This window comes from Thermobia domestica, chromosome 3 (genome assembly GCF_964235325.1).
Source record: "Thermobia domestica chromosome 3, izTheDome1.hap1.1, whole genome shotgun sequence".
Lineage (NCBI taxonomy): Eukaryota > Metazoa > Arthropoda > Insecta > Zygentoma > Lepismatidae > Thermobia > Thermobia domestica.
Window position 1 is genome coordinate 204,776,679 of NC_137456.1, and position 21,279 is coordinate 204,797,957.

General features: G+C 34.2%; 1 protein-coding gene across 3 annotated transcripts in view; it reads left to right on the plus strand.

Annotated features, from left to right (window-relative positions):
* The window catches only part of Ten-a (Teneurin-a transmembrane protein), a 1,171,522-nt gene that overhangs the window by 203,508 nt on the left and 946,735 nt on the right, over nucleotides 1-21,279 (plus strand). For all 3 annotated transcript variants that reach the window (XM_081752112.1, XM_081752114.1, XM_081752113.1), the window contains one exon: nucleotides 1,969-2,157. In XM_081752112.1, the coding sequence (XP_081608238.1) occupies nucleotides 1,969-2,157 (189 nt within the window). The remainder of the gene's footprint in view (nucleotides 1-1,968; nucleotides 2,158-21,279) is intronic.

The window sequence follows — 21,279 nt, forward strand, 5'->3', positions numbered from 1 at the left end:
ATCTTATTTACTTTCAAACAGTGACGTATGCAGATTTTCGTCAATGGACGTTCAAATTCTAAAGTTCATATAATTTCAGGTTTTTGTACCATATTTTATTATGATAAATGTTTGAATACCTTGAATGTTTAAGCATAATACCTTACTTAAAGAGGGTTAAAACCGCGATCCACCCATGCGTACACCACTGATTTCAAGTGAATCGTGCTGAACTGGCAGCTGCATGAGAAATCTTACATAACTAGTATTTTTTGTGATACAATTTTACGTACATACTTTTTTTTTTTTTTAAGTTTAGTTTAACATCATGATTATGCTCTGAGATTAAGGAGTCGGTAATAATGATAATAATGAACGAAACGTTGGAATGGAGAAAGTGAAAGGAAACTTCAGAACCCTGAGAAAGCCCACACACATGGTGTTTGTCCACCACAAAACCCACTTGACGCTAGGGAAGATCGAATTAAGAACCCCACATAAAAGAAATGAGACCTCTACCATTAAGCTAGCGTGGCCACATATAAACGTAGAATATACTTGTTAAAGTGTACGTTCTTCGAAGTTGAAGATATGGGCTTAATTCCTGGTGGGAGCTTATATAGTTCGGATCCCAGTTTATGCTGTAAGTCGGCGTCTCATATTGTCTCAATACTGAAATAGACGTTATTGTCCATACAAAACACAGTTTCTGTAATTTCTAGTCCTTATTTTTTTTTTAAAGCACTACTAACTGATGAAACATTGGGTATATGACCTTCTGCTTCCTTGCTTTTTAACACCAGGGGAGTAAACAGCTATCATTCTTTTTGAATGTCATTGGTTGTTATTCCTGAAGCCCGCAAAAGCCAAGTTTCAACGATGAATATTGAAAGATGTTTTTATGTACATCCTATATGGTACGTATTGTTGCAACGTCCTATATATCATACTTTTTATGAAATACTTTATAGAATATCCTACAACCAGTATTAATTTCCGTTAATAACTTATACACTGGTATCGAAAACTTAAGTTAGGGACTGTTCGAGGACAGGGGTAAGAAGAGCGCGAACGTAAATACATCACATTGTAAACAGCCACCATTCCATAATCTGAAAACACCGCACATACTGCTCATGGAATAGACCACACTTATAAGAACCTTGGAAGCAAAAGGTCACACGGGGCAAACGCAAAAAAATGTACTAGAACTCACATACGACAAAAACACTGTGAAAAGTACTACCGGTATAGCAAACAGGTTAATACGGGGTATGGTCACCCCGAATAGCGACACATGTCTGTCATCGACGTTTTATGCCGGAGGTTCGGATGTTGAGTAGCTATTGGGCAGCTGATTCCGCTTCTCACGGAGAACAATCCAGAGCTATCCGGTATACAGTTTGGTGCGATTGCAAGCTCCGCTAACAGTTGTATTGTAAGCACAGTCCCCTTGCGACGCTTAGTTACGGTCAGATATCATTCCCATTATTGAGCTGTCACACGTAGACGATTTACGCTGCTCCTACGGGCGATTTCCTGTGATGATTAGCTGTTTCCACAACCTGGACACGACACTTTGTGAGAAATTGATAACTCGTGCTATTGCTGTCTGTGTGTCACATCGTTTCAAGCGCTTAATGATGCGACCCTTGTTGAACGCATCCAATCTTGCGACATCTTTGTGAAATATTACGGCTGTCTAATGCCACATTCAAATCGACTGTACTCTCTGTCCACTAGAACAGACCTACGCTGAGTGCGCACATTTCGGCTCCAAGAGCTAGTGTTCAATTTCTTCCCATAGAGGGTCAGGCTAACGCTTGCCACAGCTGGTTCAATGCACCTTACAAGCAATACGCGCTATCCGTTCTCACAATACTCTTTTCGGCTGCATACAACTTCTCTAATTATATTTAAGGTTTGTATACCAGTGTATATAATTGCATATCTGGGAATGCCTTATAGCTCTCTCTCTTTCTTTTTCAGATTTGCCAGACTCCCCACCAGAGCCTGCCCCACCTGAGGTGCCTCCTCGTGGTCCGTCCCTTCACCACTCGCTGGGGCTGGCGACTTTGAGGCAAATGAGAGTCGCGTATCCCGAAGCCGAGGGTGAGTCTGAGCACTCGGGATACCACACCACACCATCGGGCAACACTTGCGTATTCCTCTCTCAAGGTAAGAATGTCTCACTATTTTCAACTAGCAATTATACAGTATAATTTAAGTAGAAACAATTTAATTAAATTAGTAATCGGGATTCAACTCCCAAACTCCCTATATATTGGCTGGACAGTATTCCTGAAGTTAGTAACATGAATATCATAATGATCGACTATCCCATAAATAGAAAATTTACAGAATAGTTTTCAATTGTTCCACACGTTTTACAGGAAGTGTCAATTCTTACTTATGTTGAAAAGTATCTAGCTATCCACTTTGTTTGACCAGCTATGTAATCTCTGTACTGGAAAGATACAGTACATATTATTTCTTCTGTTATTTTATATCGATTTCAAGATAACTTCTTAGATTTCATGAAATATTACAAAATAAATGAAGCCAAAGTACCATTTTCAGGTATAGCGTAAAACAACAATGAGAGAAAGATCATATTTCCTATTGCTGAAAATCAGCAACGAATTCTTCTTTAAAGAATTTTAAACATCATTCAAGCAATTTGTATGTATAAAAATTCTATAGCTGTTATTAGTTCGGATTTTGAATGTTTAGATTTTTCTGATAAGTAATGATTTGTAATTTCAAATTTTAAATATTTTAGAATAAATTTATTACGAAACTGAGCTAAGAATTACAATACTAAATATTTTCTTTACATTCAAGAGATATTGGACTTCAATCTTTCAGAATATTACACAACAATTTAATTGTATTAAATTTTATGTTATTAAAACAATGAACTCTACACTCGTCCACACTTGTGGGGGCGCGGTGGCTCAGTGGTAGAGCGTTCACCTCTGGTGCTTGGGGTCCCGGGTTCGATCCCAACCCCCGCCAAGTGAACTTTGTGGTGGACAAACACCGTGCTCGTGGGTTTTCTCGGGGTTCTCCCGTTTCCTCCCACTTTCTTCATTCCACCATTTTCATTCATCTCTCATTATCACCGTCTCCTTTAGCCTCACCGGCATAACCGTGGGACGTAAAACTTAAAGATTTCATTTCATTTTTTCGTCCACACTTGTCCTGTTGTACAGACACACGGATTTTATGTACCCTCTTCTATTAACAGATTTAAGGAATCACACACATCTTCAAAAAGTCAATATTACTCTGAACTGGGAATACTGCCAGTGAATTTGGTTTTACAATGATTGACAGCGTATTAAATATGTATGTACCTAAAGCTACACCACATTAGTTAAATCACAATTTAGAACTCTCACGATATGAAAATTTTCCTCAGAGAAACATAATAGACATGAAATTACTCTTTAAAATTGTTAATGGTAATCTATGAATTTAAATTCTTATGATGGAGTTAAGACTTCGGGTTCCAGTAAGAAGTAGTCGATATTAAAGACTACTATCAGTAGTCGCACCATCCAACAGATACAATAAAATAACAAAGGAATCGATATCTTCAGAAACATTTTGTGTACTAAAACCAAGAGAAAAAAATCTGCGAAGTTCTGATTAGCTTCTGGACTATACATTTGCTGCTAATACCCTTACTATTATTCTGTTAGTAATATTTTCGTAAATATTTGCTCCAATAGTGTTTTCATTTTGTTAAAAGTAGTTTAAAATTTAGAAAATTTTGTTTGAATTTTTATTCAAGTTTCAGTTTTTTTAAAAATAAAAAGAAATAATACAGTACATACACGGTATGATTTCAAGTTTTAACCATCTATATGACACTACTTGTTAATATTAAAGGTATACCTTGATTTCTGACAGCTTGAAAGAAGTAATAGTCACTTTTGTGATAAGTTTGCGGCTTATTCCTGCAACAATCTGGTATGTCACTTGGTTGAATGATTGACACTATGATATTAAATTTATCACAGAAAGTTGTGCGTGATTTCTTTTTCCCAGCATTTCAGATTAAGAAAATCTTGAAAAGTATATGAGGACGTAATTTGTCAACACTACTAACAGTATACAACCTTATGTAATATTAATAATTAACGTTAAGATTATTAATGAAAGTATTTGCCCACTTCTTACCTAAAAAGTGACTTAATTGAAAATATCAATATGAAGTACATGATGGTAACGTAAAGTTCGTGAGTACTACCGAACAAGTTTGATTGTTTATAATTTTCTTAAAAATGAATTCATCCTAAAAGAGTTTTCGACCACACTTTGTTTGACAAAGCGCAATTCTATCATTCGATTTACAATGTACTAAACTGAAGGATAAGATATTTTGTTTTAGTATACCTATAGTGGACTATCATCACGAATCATCAATGTCGTAATAGTGATTGATTTTGGTTTTTGTTAATAGAAAGAATTAATTAAAAAACGTTAAAAAAACAGACGAATTTGTACAAGATTTAAATGGCTGTTTATGTTCACAGTCTTTACGTTTCGAAAAACTCTCCAAAGGTCGCAAAATGAAAAACAATAAATAAATAAATAAATAAATATAGTGAACTGGATAAAGTTTCAAGCTGTTCTCTCAACTGCAATTGTCGTTGCATTCTTTAATAAATTAAGCAACATAAATAAAATGATGTTCATGAATATCATGTGCATCAATACGTGATGTGTCATATTCTCAACAAACGTACTTTTACTTTTGTGGAGTCTTTCTAAATATTTTGGAAAGAAATGGATAAATTGTATGACTTAATATAGCGTCATTAATGAGTCAAGTTACTTTATGAAATAAGAATAAAATAGAACTGTTTTTTTAAATATAATTGTGATTTTCGAATTTATTTCATATGTAAGCCATTTATTGTAATAAGAGCATGGGAAAAGAAAGAATATCTTTGAAACATTTCCTAGAAAACTTAAGTTTAAAATTCAGCCCTGACCCTTTGAGCCAATAATTCATCAGATAAGGTTCTACTATATGGATGAATGGTCATGCAAATTAATTTTCTCGACATATGTTTGTGTTATGCTAAATGGTAGATTCTGGTCCACTTGCGTAGCGCAGCTGCGCTGGACACTAGACCACTAGGTCAGGCGTAAGGTGTACTGTTTCTTTAATATATTTTTTAAAACTATGAACAACTGGAAATCAGGGAGCTGGAGTGAAGAAATGGATTAAATGGATTATCAATACATTGCTAGCGAGAAGTAAGTAACAATACATACATTACCCAGATTTTCACTGTGATACATCAATTAACAAGGTTCCGAAATAAGTCTTACTGATATTTCATCATCCATGAACCAGATCCGTAAGTATGTACGATCATGGACCTAAACACTTTATATGTTCATTTCGATTGTTGTCATTGAGCTCGTGGGTAGCAAAGTGATTATCACTTATCTTGTATGTAGTTTCGGCCTCGAGTCTGATAGGGTAGATATGGTTCAGATTCCACTTTGTTGTAGGTCAACGTCTCACATAAGATGAGTAGTGAAATGAAATTATAAAGTCTAATCTTGGGTACAATAAAAATATCATATCGCATCATGTGAATATTCACTTATGTCATTTTCAAGAAAGAACCTATTAAAAATACAAACGTCCTCAAAATACCTAGGTATTATTTTGTGTTTCAGATTGTTTAAGTGAAAGCTTCTGCTTTCGATATTCAAAACTATGAGTGAAGAGTTTCGTTATAGAAGGCGTTTGCTTTCTTGTGTCTAGTTGGGAAATTTATTACTTTAATATTGTTGTATCCAAGGTTACAGTTTTAGTAAAATGAATCTTTACAGAACTCTTTGAGATGAGACAAAATTTCACTAAATTTTAATCATGAGAGGCAAGTTCAAGGTATAAGGAACTAGTAAAATAATAATAATAATAATAATAATAATAATAATAATAATAATAATAATAATAATAATAATAATAATAATAATAATAATAATAATAATAAATTAAAATAAATAAAACATGTTTCTTATCTATAACAATTATCTGAAGATTTTTATCATCATTTATTGAATTGTTATGTAGTTGCAAGAATGGAAGAAGTGAATCAACCGCTTCTCCTCTTTAAGCTTCGCCTTTTAGCATAGCTAAGAGCAGGGACTGTAGCTGGAGTTTCAGTTACAACAAACGTGAAAGTAAATACAAATGACAATGAAAAATCGTAGTAGTTCATTTTTTGTGTAACATTTATATGTATGTGTGTGTGTATGTGTTGTGTTGGACGAATTTTCGGGATGTCTCGTTGTCCTGCTGTCCGCAGTGCGGCATTAGATCTCCCATGACCCTTTTACCCCGACACTCGGTCTGCATTCAAGGAGAACAACGAGATTTTGTGGTGAGCATGACAGCGTTTGTGATACTCAAATATCTCTTATATTAAATACCATTGTATACAAGTGGTATTGAAAAACGCTATTTGACAATTGTGTTCCATTTACTCTCAACTGAAGAAGGATTGTTTCTTTTCGAACTACGACGGTTTTAACCTTTAGATGAGAATATCACTGGTTGGTTCTATTACGTATACTAACTCTCACCTAATTATAGTACTGTATTATTTGTGTTATTTTTACGAAAATATCCCATAGCTTGTAAAATGTATCGACTAAAATCTCTTATGAAACAAATACAGATAGAGAACACTAAGAACAGGAAATAAAATTTAATATGTTAATATGCATTATGAGATACACCTTATTACGTAAATATATACGTTCTAATTCAAGTGTCAGAAAAGTATAAATTAAACCAATGAAAACACTGAAATGTATCTATATATAAAATAAAATAAAGCATTACTTTTTCAAATGAAACAATTCCAGCATTCAATAAGACACGTACAAGAATCATTTAACACGCAATTACAATTGTTCAATGCATTTGCATTAAATGTTCTCGGCAAATGTGCAGTTTCTTACACAGATTAACGTGCTAAGAAAGTAAACATTGTCCTCTTTATATGCATTCAGTCAAAAGTAATATCAGTTTAGAAATTCGTAGTCCTATTGATAGTTCATGAGAAAACTTAAGAATTATGTTAGCCAGTTTTCAGCTATCTGAATTTGTGTTTCTATTATGACAAAAAATCTACATACTGTCGATATAATCAAGTTAACTTCAATAAAATACGCACGGTTAAAAAATTACTTCCTTCCGCTCCTTGAAAAATCCTGCGTTCTTATTTACAAGTGAAATTATATCAAACAAATATGAATATTTTTTGACTAGCTTGGAATCTTTTCGAGGGAAAGTACGGTATTTAATCTTCTACTTATTGTTACGCAACCATGGTTCTTTAAAGAGAGAAGGTGGGTAGATTTTTTTTCACAAGAAAGAGACCTCTAAAGAGCTAATGCATTGCGTTCTTTTCCAATATAGAAAATCGCGTTAATACACCTGTTTGTGCCACTCTTTCCATTTTCCTGTGAAGAAAATTTATTTTTAGAACCTCAATAAATTTGACATTTCACAGAGGGTTTACATAAAATACTTTGGGAAGAAACTTTTACAGTCTCTTTGTAGTTAGTGATCGTGAAAATTTGTAGAATCTTAGGAAAACTTAACAACGATGGGTGAAGGGAAATTTTATGTACACCAAATTTTATTTATATATTTGTTTTGATTTTGTTTTATTTGCTTTTTTCTACATTCAAGAATGAGGAATAGACATATGCTAATTATAATAATAAAAATAAAAGCTAACAGTATCATAATGACATCACGTGAAGAAATTTGGTTTGTCACAGTGTATACAACGTGAAAATAGAAGTTTGATTTTTTTTTAACGGATGAATAATAGATGTTACCCTGCCACCATCTGCTCGTCAAGAGTTCTCCGCATTTCTTCCTGCTCATTATTATCCACGCAAAAACTATGATGCACTTGAAATTTAGAAATTGTTGGAGTCCCTCAAATGAAAAAAGAAAATACCGAGGAGATGGTGGTGGAAGTGGTAAAAACATGTGAAATAGAAATAAAATCTGTAGAGATTCAGATAGTTCTCACTTCAAGAAGAGAAAAAAAGACCGATTATTGTGACTTTAGCATCGAAGACAATTAGGAATACTTCACTATACGAACATCGTAAGAACAGGTCATTTTCTTCAGAAATAAAGGAGAAATTCCCATATGGCTGGTGTAAAAACCAAATCCGAAGAGTACTATTTGAAATAAAACAATTAAAAAAAAAGTCTTTTTCGTTTTTTGTTAGTGCATGATCGTAGGGTATTACTAAAGAAAAGTGAGGCATCTAGAGTGATATATGTGAAAAGAGTAGACGATTTGCAATCTTTTCAAAATTAAGGATTCGGACCAACAAAAAAGAATCATACGTATATTATGTAACATTATTAGTGATGCTCGTCTTTCGAAGAAATAGAAACAAATATCTGTGGGAATGTAAGTACAGTCATGTCCAAAATGATTGTCGCATATCTATAACTGTCTTCTTGTAAGAATATAATTTGATAATGATTTTGCAGGGTACTTTTAATACTGATACCATGTGTATAATCGGAAAATGTATATTTGTGGTAAATTTCATAGGAAAAGAATTGTAAATACGCGAATTAGAATGAGTAAAACAAAATGTTGCTAAATGGACAAGAAAATTTTATTTTCGTTTCATTTTTCTTATTTACTGCTTTTTTGACATGAAATTTGACACATACATGTCTCTGCCAATTATACGCATACTAACATTATAAGAAATACCGGGTGAATTCGTTATCAAATTATATTCCTACATATTTATAGACATGCGACAATAATTTTAGACATGAGTACATATAATACTTTATTTAAAAGTAAGTTAGGCTTAATAGTTATGACTTTAAATATTACAAGTATAAGGAAATTTTTATAGGATAATGTCTTATAATGTTGCATAATATAACGGTATGATTAGATAGACTTATAATAGTTTTTACGACCTAACCTAAAAAGCTAAAAGCTTGAAATTTGGACAGAATATAAGGTTTGTGATGTAATGTTACACAAAGAAGGATTTTAGAAATGCGACGAGGAAAGTAGAAAGAAGGATGAAAAATATTATCATAAAATGGCAGAAAGAAAGAGGGGACATTACTATTTTAAGTAAGATGACCATTTTGAAAACTGAAGGTTAGAGACATTAGAGACATGAAATGTGGTATTTAGATTTTTCATTTAAAATAATTAAAGACTTGTTTAAGCGTTTTCTGACATTTTTTCTATAAGGGAAGAAAAGTCGCGTAGAAGAAAAGTCGGGGTTGCAAGTGTTAAAATAAGATGGCCATATCTAAAAAACTGTTCAGGTTAGAGATATGAAATGTGGTATTTAGGCTTTTAATTTAAAATAATTAAAGACTTCTATCAGTGCTTTTTAAGTGTTTTTTCTTTAAAGGGAAGAAAAAGGGTAGTTGCAATTATTAAAATAATGTGACTGTATCTCGAAACTCAATAAGTGTAAAGACGTGTTAATTAAATACGTGTTTCAGAGTTTTCCAATGTCTACTTTAAAAGGGAAGGTGTACTGTATGTATAGGCCTAGCAATTTATTCCATATATTTTCCAATTTCTAACCTACAACACAAGGAATATGTTGTAGTACACATAAATTGCAATTCAAAATATACTACGTAGTTTAGTGATCATTAACTCCATAAAGGCAGAATTATTAACTTCATAAATACTATTAAACGTCGTTCTTGAGACTAAGAGAAAGTTAATTATTAATCATCATCATCATAGGTACTCTGCCTTTATTGGCAGGTCACTTGCCGCAGCTGAGAAACTTCCATGCTCCACGGTCCTCCGCTAACCTTTTCGTCTTCGCGTATGATCTTTCTGTTTTAATATCATCCATTAATTGTAGTCTCCTTCGCCCCCTCCCTCTCTTTCCTGCCACCATACCCTCTAGGACGTCTCTCATGATACAATTTCTTCTTAGGCAATGTCCCAACCAGTTTCTCTTCCTCTTTCTAATAATATCTAAAAATGTTTCTTTTCTCACCCACCATTTCTAACACTCTCTCATTTGTTTTCCGCTCGACCCAACTAATTCTTTCCATTCTTCTCCACACCCAAATTTCGAAGGCTTCCAGTCGATTTTCGTCACCTTTACGTAATGTCCACGTTTCCGCCCCATACAGTACAACACTCCACACGAAGCACTTTATGAGTCTTTTTCTCAACTCTTTATTCAAGGTCCCACAAAACAGACTTTTCTTCTTCCTAAAGGCTTCTTTCGCCATTCCTATCCTTGCTTTTATTTCACGTTCGCATTTCATGTCATTACTAAGAATACTACCCAGGTATCGAAAACTATTCACTTGTTCTATTTTCTCCCCTCATACTTTTATATTTGACACAGACCCCTTCGTTCCAATCACCATGGCTTTTGTCTTTCTAACATTTATTTTCATCCCATATTCTTCAAAGCCCTTTCTCATTTTTTCCAACATTTTATTGATTTTCATTTCAGATTCTGCAAGAAGCGCCATATCGTCTGCAAATCTTTAATTATTAATAAGGCTCTTAAAATTATTGAAATATTAAATATGGAGTAATATATGTAAAAGACATTTCTTTTACCTAATGGGAATGTCACATGGGTAAATTTGCATTTTTAGTTAGAAAATACAATAACACTCTTTCGCTTGTACCTATGATAGTGCATGCGTCTGGAATTTTATTACGGCCATTCCTCCTTATTGGGCAACATAAAACAAAGAATTGTCCAGAGCGTAGTCATCCAGATATGTTGGAGAAGGTGTTCACAGTGGCTCTACTAAATCGCATTAATTCATTCATGTCTTGCTTGTTCATGAGGGTATGCTGAATAAAAGTAATTTCATTTTATCCGTCTTACACTTAGATTAATGAAATCTTTAAGCAATTTAGTTAATGACAACTGAGCCAAAGAAAAGATGTTGTTTTTAGAAAGGGATAATATGTTTTCTTGGCTTTATGGTATAGCCTTACTCAACCTGATCCTTATTCCTCGCGAGACATTTGTTTTTACTGCAACCATGTGTCCATAGTATACGATATCCTGACGTGGTTACATGTGAAGTATACGAGTAGGCTACTGCGTGGAAAGTGGGATCATACAGTTATTGTGGAAGAAGTAGGGAAAAGATACACTTTTTCTATGAATAAAGAAAACAAAATTTTAATTTTTAAAATATTACTTCTCATTAAGATCTTTTCGTTCGTGGTACCTGCGTCATTTTCCATTGTTATTTTGTGTTCTATTTCGAGCTGGTTTGCTTAACTGTGCAGAAAATATGCTGGTGACTTTATGTGTGATTTTATGCTATAAGAAGAGTCCAATTTGGTTGTTAAAAGCGCAAAATTATTTGATTATATTCCAGTGATGCCAAAAACACAAAGCTATATCCTCAATCTGTTACACTGAGAGACGATATTCATTTACATTAGATTCGAAATTTTCAAAAAAATCAAGACATTCTTCTACAATAATGACAAATTGCACATTAATTGTAAAGCATATTTACCTCCTTCCCGTACGTCCCTGCTAAGAATATTTACCGTAAATTATGTAATTTTTAGAAGGGTGGCTGTAGCCCAAGATCAGTCACTGGCATATGCAAGGAGCATCGGAATATTAATTTTGTATTATTTGTAATCAATCTGATACACACTAGATTTTCCAAAATAAAATATGAAATTTTTATGAAGATCCAATAACTTATGCTTCACCCCCTGTGCCCCCCTAAGGCGGTACATTACCAAAATAAAATTCCAGATTTGATAAATGCATAACTTTTTGCTAACCCGACGCCGAGTTTTACATTAATTGAGAAAAAATCATTCTTCCCGTATGTCAATGCTAAGGATATTTATGATGATTTTTTTTATTATTGAAAGGGAGCTATAACCCCATGTAAGTCACTGACCATGCAAGAAACATTAGAATATTAATTATGTGACATTTGTGAATAATCTGTCGCTCACTGGCATTTCCGTACAAAATTTTGAATTTTTAAAAAATCCATCGTTTGATGCTTCGCCCCTGTGCACCCCTAAGGCGGTGCGTTACTAAAATAATATTCCAGATTTTAAAAATACATACTTTTTTGCTTCATCGATGCCAAATTTCACATTAATTGACAAAAAATACCTTCTTCTCGTATGTCCCTACTAAAGATATTTATGGTATTTTTTATTTTATAAGGGGGCTATAGCCCCAAATAAGTCACTGGCACATGTAAGGAGCATGAAAATATTAATTCTGTGACATTTGTGAAAAATCTGATGCTCACTAGCATTTCCAGAACAAAATTTTGAATTTTTATAAATATCCACCATCTAATGCTTCGCCTCCTGTGCCCCCCTAAGTCGGTGCGTTACCAAAATAGCATTCCAGATTTGAAAAACGCATACTCTTTTGCTACAATGACGCCAAATTTTACATTAATTAATAAAAAATACGTACCTTCTTTTTGTATGTCCCTACTAAGGATATTTATGGTGATTTTCTTATTTTTGAAAGGGGGCTGTAGCTCCATTATCAGTCATTCTTACATGTAAGGAGCATTGGAGCATTAATTCTGTGACATTCGTGATTAATCTGACGTTTACTGGCATTCCGAAAATAAATTTTGGGATTTTGGTAACCATCACCCTCCACCTTTTTACGCACCTTGCCTTCCCAAAATAACGTTTGAGACGGCTTTACTAGCTTTGTGAATGAGTGTTTTTGCATTTTGTAACGAATACAACTCATTTGCCCCAAATTCTTTACGAATAATTATCGGAGAAAACTGCTTCCAAAATTTAACATTGAATCTCCCATAAGGAAAATGAACTTTTGTGTTTACACCCTCAAAAGGGGGACTACACAGTAATTTTCTCCTATTTCCTTTAGAAATTCGAAAAATTGAGATATTTCTCAATAAGAGTGCCAAATTTTACATTAATAGTGTGAAAATTTAATCTTCTCCCAGTGGTGTAGAAAATTACACGAATTATGGAACAGTCTGTATATATATCTATCTGTCAGTTCCGCGTCCGGAACTGGTTTTCAGGAAATTCAAGAACTTATTTATTCCTATTTGTACGGTTCATAAACAGCCGTTGTGCATTGGCTTGCTCAGACTCGCGCACACTCCCGCTCAGGCTCTTTTTTTCTCACTCGGACTCGCGCACACTACCGCTCAGGCTCATATTTCTCACTCGGTCTCGCGCTCGCTAATCTCAATCGGATTAGTGCTCACTCACTTTCGGGCTTCCTTCTTTCAATTGGGCGTGTCTTCGTTTCTGCTTGGTCATACTTCTTTCAATTCGGTTATCCCTCAATAATCTCACTTGGGCTCAAGCTCATTCCTATTCAGGCTTTCTTCCCTTGCTTTGACTCACGAGCACTTCCGTTCGTGCTCACTTCTCTTAATAGGCCTCGCGCTCACTAGTCTAGATTAGACTCTCACCTACTTCCGCTTTGGATTCCTTCTCTTACTCGGATTCGCGCTCACTAGTTTCAATTGGCCTTCCACTCACTCACGCTCAGGCTTATTAGTCTCATTTGAGTTTGCCCTCACTCGCACTTGGGCTCACTTCTTTCAATTGGTGTCGCGCTCACTAGTCTCAATTAGTCCCTGCTCACTCGCACTTGGTTTCACATTCACTAATCTCAATTGGGTTCAAGCTGACTATCCACTTAGACTCATATGCGTGTCAAATATATCATGGTCAATCAGAGCCACAGCAGCAGCAATACAGTTGCAGTATACCCTCACATATTTATGGTGAGAGCCGGACAACTTTCTTGTTGAAAGATGTAGTCATTATTGTTTTCACTCAACTGTGGCGTCGGCCACGTTTTCTTTATATTCAAGATACTCACCCCAATGGAGGAACATCAAAGTAATGACGTATTTCAGTGAGTTCTTGTTGCACTGATTCACCTTTCCAGAAAGATAGAAAATTGTTTTATCTCTCAAGATATTTCTGCAAACCGATCAATTTTACATCTGTTTTGCAATGCAAAAATTATATAGCTATACTTTTTTCTGAGGTTCTGGTGCATCTGAAGCCAACCTGATTTATACTTGGGTCTCTTATGAAGAGTTCAATGCGAGATGGTAAGCTTGAGACTTGCAAGTGTGTAAGACTTGAGGATGCTGTACTGGTAACCTTGTCTAACAACATTCATAGAGTTTGTTTCTGAAAATCTCTACCGAGAAACTGCGCACAACAGCTTTCATATCTGAATTTCCATGCAACTTCTTTGTAGTATTCTAAACAGGTGTTTGCTGGAATTTTACTCATAACCGGGGTAAAAGTGAGAGGGAATCATGGGAACGCCGGCCCCCACCTTCAAAAATATGTACGGCGTCCCCCCAGTTCCTAAAAAATTACAATGGGCAAAGATAGTCACGGGGATGACATGACGTCATGCCGCTACCTACCATCCCCAGACCTTTTCAGATCCTCTTTTACCCCTGCTCGCAACTGTCATTGCACAATCACAACGAACGAGGTTCTTGCGTACTCCTGAACACAAAATGATACTGTTTACTGAACGCCATATTTCCTACCAGTAATGATTTCAGAAGATTTCTCCGGGGAAAGTTCCATTACACAAAGGGTGAAAGTAATATTGTGAAAATACTGGTAACCTAATTTGAGCACGATCAGATTAGGGATAATTTCTTTGCTGCGGAATAGAAATTCCTCCTTCAGATACTGCTTGAAATCAGTTATTTGCTACAATTGTCTCCTAGCTGGAAACTATGGTTACTGTGCACGCGGACTTTTCCGAGTAATATATATATAAAAAAAATCCTGAATCAGGATAAGAATGGTCATGATCAGTTGCGTAATTAATTTCTCATTATTTAAAAAAAGTTTCATGGACTTCTAAACAACATGACATAATTAACTGACTAATGAGAATCACCGACTATCAATACTAATAAATAAAATAATACGTGTGTCTTTATTAGAATATAGCACACAAAGGAGTCACCTAGAGCCCTTAAATTTTGTACATTGATACCTGTTCATCACATCTAATCGACTATAAAGTCCTTTTTTCGGTTTTCGACTCAAGAGGGAGTTGACAGAAGGTGTCAAAATGTATACACTTTCTGGTTGTTTCTAAGAACTCCTTACTTGTATGCAACAAATAATACATGTCATGCGGGCTTACATAAAGGAAAGGCTAAATATGTTGCTCTTCGTTATTATTTATTACTCTTATTTCTTTACTTTCAGTTATTTATCATAAAACCCCCCCTTGTGAAGAATGGACATTTCAGCTAGTAGTAACCAAAAGGACCAAATTCTTAGAGCAGAAAACTTTAGTGTATAATATACGAGTTTGTTTATCAATACAAGCAAAGGTTCATAAACATATTTAAAATCTAATTTTAGCCATTTTGTGGGTAGTTATTCCTTTAGTCAACGTACTATAGTCACAGCGTACACTCGTGAATCCAGGCTGTACACCAATCACACAACTGCTTTTTCTCACGTGTGATCAGTGTTGCCAACAACCTCTGAAGAAAATAGGCTAGATGGCCTTCAGAAATAAGCTTTTTTTGCGCACAAAATGGCTAGATTTTAAACTACTAATCTATAATCCACATTGTAGGTTTTAAACCCCTTTTCGGCATTAGGATTAAGAGTGAGTTATATAAAACTTGAAATGTTGAATTTTATTCGCTGAAGACTAACAAACAACAAACATGACTTCAAATTACTATCAAATCCATCAACAACTCATCTGATTTGTAAAAGTCAACAACTAACACGAACACCAACAAATATTCCAATTAAACTTTAATAATAATAATAGCAAAACAAAAATAAGTAAAACGAAACTTAGCGACAATCAGACAATACTATACCCTCGGAAGATGTTCTCCGTATAGCACGAGAGACGGGATTGACAAAATTTCATGGATGTGGATTGACGACCGGGACACACCTTTGCGTTATATTGGATGCTGAAATTGGTAGATTTAGGTCAAGCTTCACGACTTGTTCCGATCACTATAATTGGTGATAACTGTTTCCTAAACCTCTAACCATTCCATAAAATTTAGTTTATGAATTCCAGCAAAATAATAAGTATATATTATGTGCTCCGCATGAGGAAATCTTCCTAGTCAATTTAATTAATGCTATTTCTAAGAAACCCGAATATTCATTGTTCTGAGTACTCTAAAGAGTAAGCTCAACTTAAGGTTTTACGTACTTACTTCATCCTACCTAATATATATATATATATATATATATATATATATATATATATATATATATATATATAACCTTACACAAACATCGAACCGTTGGAAAACTTAATGATTTCATTCCTTTCCTGGAGTGTTTTGGTGCTTTGTTTTCAGACGAAGTTTCCAACAAAAGTGGGTAATTCTATTATGGTGGAGTCTGATTTCAAAAAGGTTGAGTAAGCGAGGGAGAGAAAACGAAATTGAAAGAAGGGGAGGACGGAGAAAGAGAAAACGGGAGTGGGGGAGATTTCAAAGTGAAATTGGAAGGATTGAAAGAACGAGCCTTTAGAATTGTATTCCAATATGTCTGTGATGTCATCATTCATCAGCTGACAGCCATCCTTTTTTACTATCGCCTTTGACAACATATGCTATGAGCAAGGAGAACTTAATTCGCAAAATCGAATCAAGAGTCATAGATAACAAACTCTTGCTGTAGGAGCACCAATGGCCTGGAAAAAAAATTGAATTAAGCCTCCTCTTTGCTTGGATTAGTCGTATGGAATAGCCTCCTGATTAGTGATGATAGAGCAGTTGTATGCTTCCTTTGTCACGTTCGGCCTCACACTAAATGCTAATACACGCTTCGGTGCAATTGACACAGGACTCCCACGTGAAGAATAGTATGATGTGAAGAATCGTTCAAAGTGAATATCTCTTCTTCTTCTTTCTCTAAAGAGGGAAGATGTTGATATAAAAGCTGCAGCGCTGTGGATCTCACCCAGGAATTTCCCTCTTTTTTCATTTCTCTGCAATCAGCCCTGTCTTTCTACGTCGGATCGAACGGCATGGACGGAATTTGAAGGGATGAGGGAGCGCTATCGAAATCCTGCCTGCTTGGAAGTGCCCTAGGTTCAACATACCTGTATTTGTTTTCTATTGAAATTCCATATTTTGTAAGCGATCTTCTCTTTGACAATACATATATATATATATATATATATATATTGTACGTTCAGAATCTTTTCACTTCTCATTTTGAGTATGACTGTTCTGACGTAAAGTATGAGATAACGCTTTCTTATTGAATGTGTAAGACAATAGCACGAAAAATATAATTGAACAGGTTGCTATATTCAGTAACAAAATGACAAGTATTACTATTTAATTTTCTCACTTTATACATTTTTCATATTTATTGGTCTTTATCATTCTTATTATTATTAAGCAAATCTTGGACAGACAAATATAATAGTATTTACACATATCATATAGCAGTGTTTCTCAAACTCTTTCAAGTGAAGACTACTTTAATTAGTCAGTATGTTCTACGGATGCCCTCCTCCTGTGCCCTCCTAAAGCAATTTAAAAATTTTTAATGTTACGAACATACACCAGTATACTTGAATTAAAAAATAGTGTTAATTAAAATTCTCAATTTTTTACATTTGTATTAATACAAAAATACAGATTATATTTCGAGACTGAAGTATCAAAATGGTCTTCCCTGGAATCCGTAGCGTGACAATGCTCTAGCACACAATGCAGTCGTTGTTTCATGAGCTTTTAGCCCAGTAAAGTGATTGGGTATACTATATCCCACATACTCACCACACCGGTCTCCCTGTGGTGAACATTTTAACAAATGAAAAGTACCACTGAAAGATGACCCTTTTGGTGATACTTTTACTACCCAGAAAGAAGTGACGAAGACCTTGGACGCAATTACAGTCCAGGGTTCCAGAAGCAATTCCATGGCTTAGCGGATCCTACAAAGCTGCGTGTAGACAAAGGAGATTCTACTTAGACTAAATCGAGATAATTTGATTCCACTTATTGTTCATTTATGCGTCACAGATCAGTCTCGTTTCCCATTTCCAGCAGTTTTCTTTCTGAGCATTGAAAACAGTTATTTCTTTTCCTAATATTTTCCTCCTACAGAATTCGTCTTCCGGATTCCTTTTTCGTAATCTAAAATTTCGAAAGTTGTTTTGATTTCTTTCTTCTATGAGTCAATTTCATTTTCCACGATCCTTTTCAGGTATCTTAATTTAGGGAGCATGATTTCTGATCGTCATGTTACGTTGACTATATTTTCGTTTGGCAATAAGAATTTGATCTCTATTTTCAGTAGTTATTTGTTTTTGTTTTTTTTATTTTGTTTTGTTTTGTTTAGATGTACTATCTTAATTGACTATATGGTATCTAAGCTTTTGGTATATTTTACGTTTTTTTTTTTTAATTAGATCTGCGGGAGAAAAAATGGCGATGTAACTCCCTGATCTAGCTACTGGATTCAGACTCGAAATTTCGTCCTCTGCATTAAATTATCCTCCTTTGTTCGTTCACTTCTATATTTTCAACTTTGTAGTATGAAGTGGACGCCCATAATTAAAACATCTTTTATTTTTTCGTTCTGACTACATCTTTACTAAACTCAATTGTTTTTACCTTTAAGCGCATGATTGTTCTTCCCATTTTTCTGTTGAGATGGGGTAAACAGAGTTTCAAATGGAACATGAATCATTTTAGTGCGTTCGTTGCTTTCGCGCCGGCAATCGAACTCAATACTTCGGTACCAAAGACACTAAGCGAGAAGGGATGATATAAATATAAATTTCCGCTCCATTTTTTTTTTTCCATTTCTACAAAATACTAATATAAAATATATCAATCGGTGATCCAGAATTACAAGCTCTAGTACGGAAAACGTACACTCGGTTATAAATATAACACTAGTGCAACTGAACGGGATACTGCTTTAATTTCTTGTTTTTGTTTTTTGAATGAGACTGTTAGAATAGATATTTGTTTAAATAATAGTGAATTTTATCGTTTAATGTATTTCGGATAAAAGTATATCATCAATAAATCTTGATTCAAAAGCTAACTACATTGGTTTGAATTTTGAAGGTTCAATAATTGGCAAGCTTAGTCATATTTTGAGTAGTTCTTGGCACACTTTTCTGGAAGTTTTCTTATGTATGCGTTCTTTCTTATTTAATACCGTAAATGCATTTCTGACCTCTTAGAAAAACTACTTACTTCTTATTTTTTCTGAAACATGAAATCATTTTAATTTAAATGATAAATCATCAAGGCAATCTTTCCTTCACATTATTATTTCAAATTATGTCCATCCAAGTTTAAGATGATAAGAAAATCCGACATGAAGCTTTCATCGTGAGTGAAAAGAAAATTTCTTGCCGTCTCGATCTATGAGTCTCTAGAATCGTAAGTCACTTGTCGTTATCATTGTAAGCAGATTTCTATTTCTATATGTCTTCAGGTCGGGAAAATAGCAACCTCACAAGTAACGATTAACATTTGATATGAAAATAGCTAAAACCTGAATTGAGCGTAAAGTTGAGCGTGGTTTTGCACTCAAACTCGGATGTATTTCAAGCTAAACTCAACTCACGCTCACCTTTTTGAAAGCGAGCTAGCTTATGATAGAACTCACGACAAACGAGCGTGCTCATATGAGTTAACTGAAATGAGCGCGCTCATTTACAACCCTAACTAATATCCAAATTAAATAAACACGAATGGAATATCAAAGGTCGTACTTATTGAATTATACAAACATCTCCGTGAAAATTAGGTGTAATATATAATACCCGTGACAGTTTAAAGTGTAATTAATAAGTTATTTCTGTGTTTGCTTATGTAATGATTAGTAGAATTCCTTCATTTGATCGATTTATGCTTATGTATATTTCCAAAGGTTCATTTTAGGTTCATCCACGCCAAGACTGTCTTTGTATTTATAACTAATTGCTCGTTTTATTCAGAAAAATATGTCGATAGATGTATCGTATCATTGTCTCTAAGTTTGACGAAGTTTTCTACATTTTCTGTCATATGTACAAAATTTAAAGAAATAATATAAGTTACAGAACTCAGAAAGAAAATCGGATTATAGATAGATGTAGTTGGGATGTTAGTAGCCTGTCTTTGATCAAGTTTTGATTTCTAATTGAAACCTTGTGTTTCTTAGTCTTTAAAATATAATCTGAGATTTGAATCTAATTCAATCAGTGTAATGCTCTGGTTGTAACGGGTCATCGAAAATCTTTTTTTGTTTTAAACGGGACATTTTTCTTTTTAAAATCACCTGGACATTCTCCACAAATGTTTACCTTTAAATTACAAAGGAGAACTCGAAGTATTATACAACATAAGTATTAAGGGATAGAAATAATTGATAATATAGGACATTTAAAACCATATATTCCATTAAGAAATTAATCCGAATAAAATTCAAGAAGTATGTTTCCAACGTATTCAGGGAATAATATGTATCCATTAACTTGTGTAATAACGCACTTTTTCACTTTAAAAATCCATGACCAATAAAAGTCAAATTAGACTATTTAGCGTATTATTAATATTACCAGAAAGAAGTTAATTTTCTCACTTGGACATTTCATTACATACTTTTACTTATTGTTGAATTACTGATATCTTTGACGTCAAATTACATCCTGAAAGAAAAGTGGTTATGCCATGACATAACTGGACAGAATTTAGCGTAGCACGAGAGACTCTGGGCAAATCTTCACTAAGAAACCGAAAATGTTACTTTAAACAACAACTGACATTTACAGTGGATTTTCTCGCAGAAGGAGAGCTTTGGATAAAGGGATTTCCACCTTGTATCGCAGGATAGTGTTGAAAAACCCACGATCACAAGCAGCTTTCCAGGTGGCTATTCAGTCTAGTGACTCAGATATCATTCGAAAGGTAGAAGATTTTATATTTTTAACAGATCCCTCTATTATAAGCTCTTTCTCACAATATAAAAGTTAGAAATTTGTATTTAACTTACAGCTATAGTAAACTAACTAGTTGTAGGATTTAAAAATAAACCCATAGGTTTATTACAACAGAATCAAATTCACCCGCTGATACCAAACAAGCAGCGATGTGGTTTTATTATTTTCTTTTCTCCTTTCATTTTTTCTACTAATGTCACATTGTTTATTAGCAATATGAGAGTTTCAAAGCGAAGCCTCTTGGATAAGATAACTTGT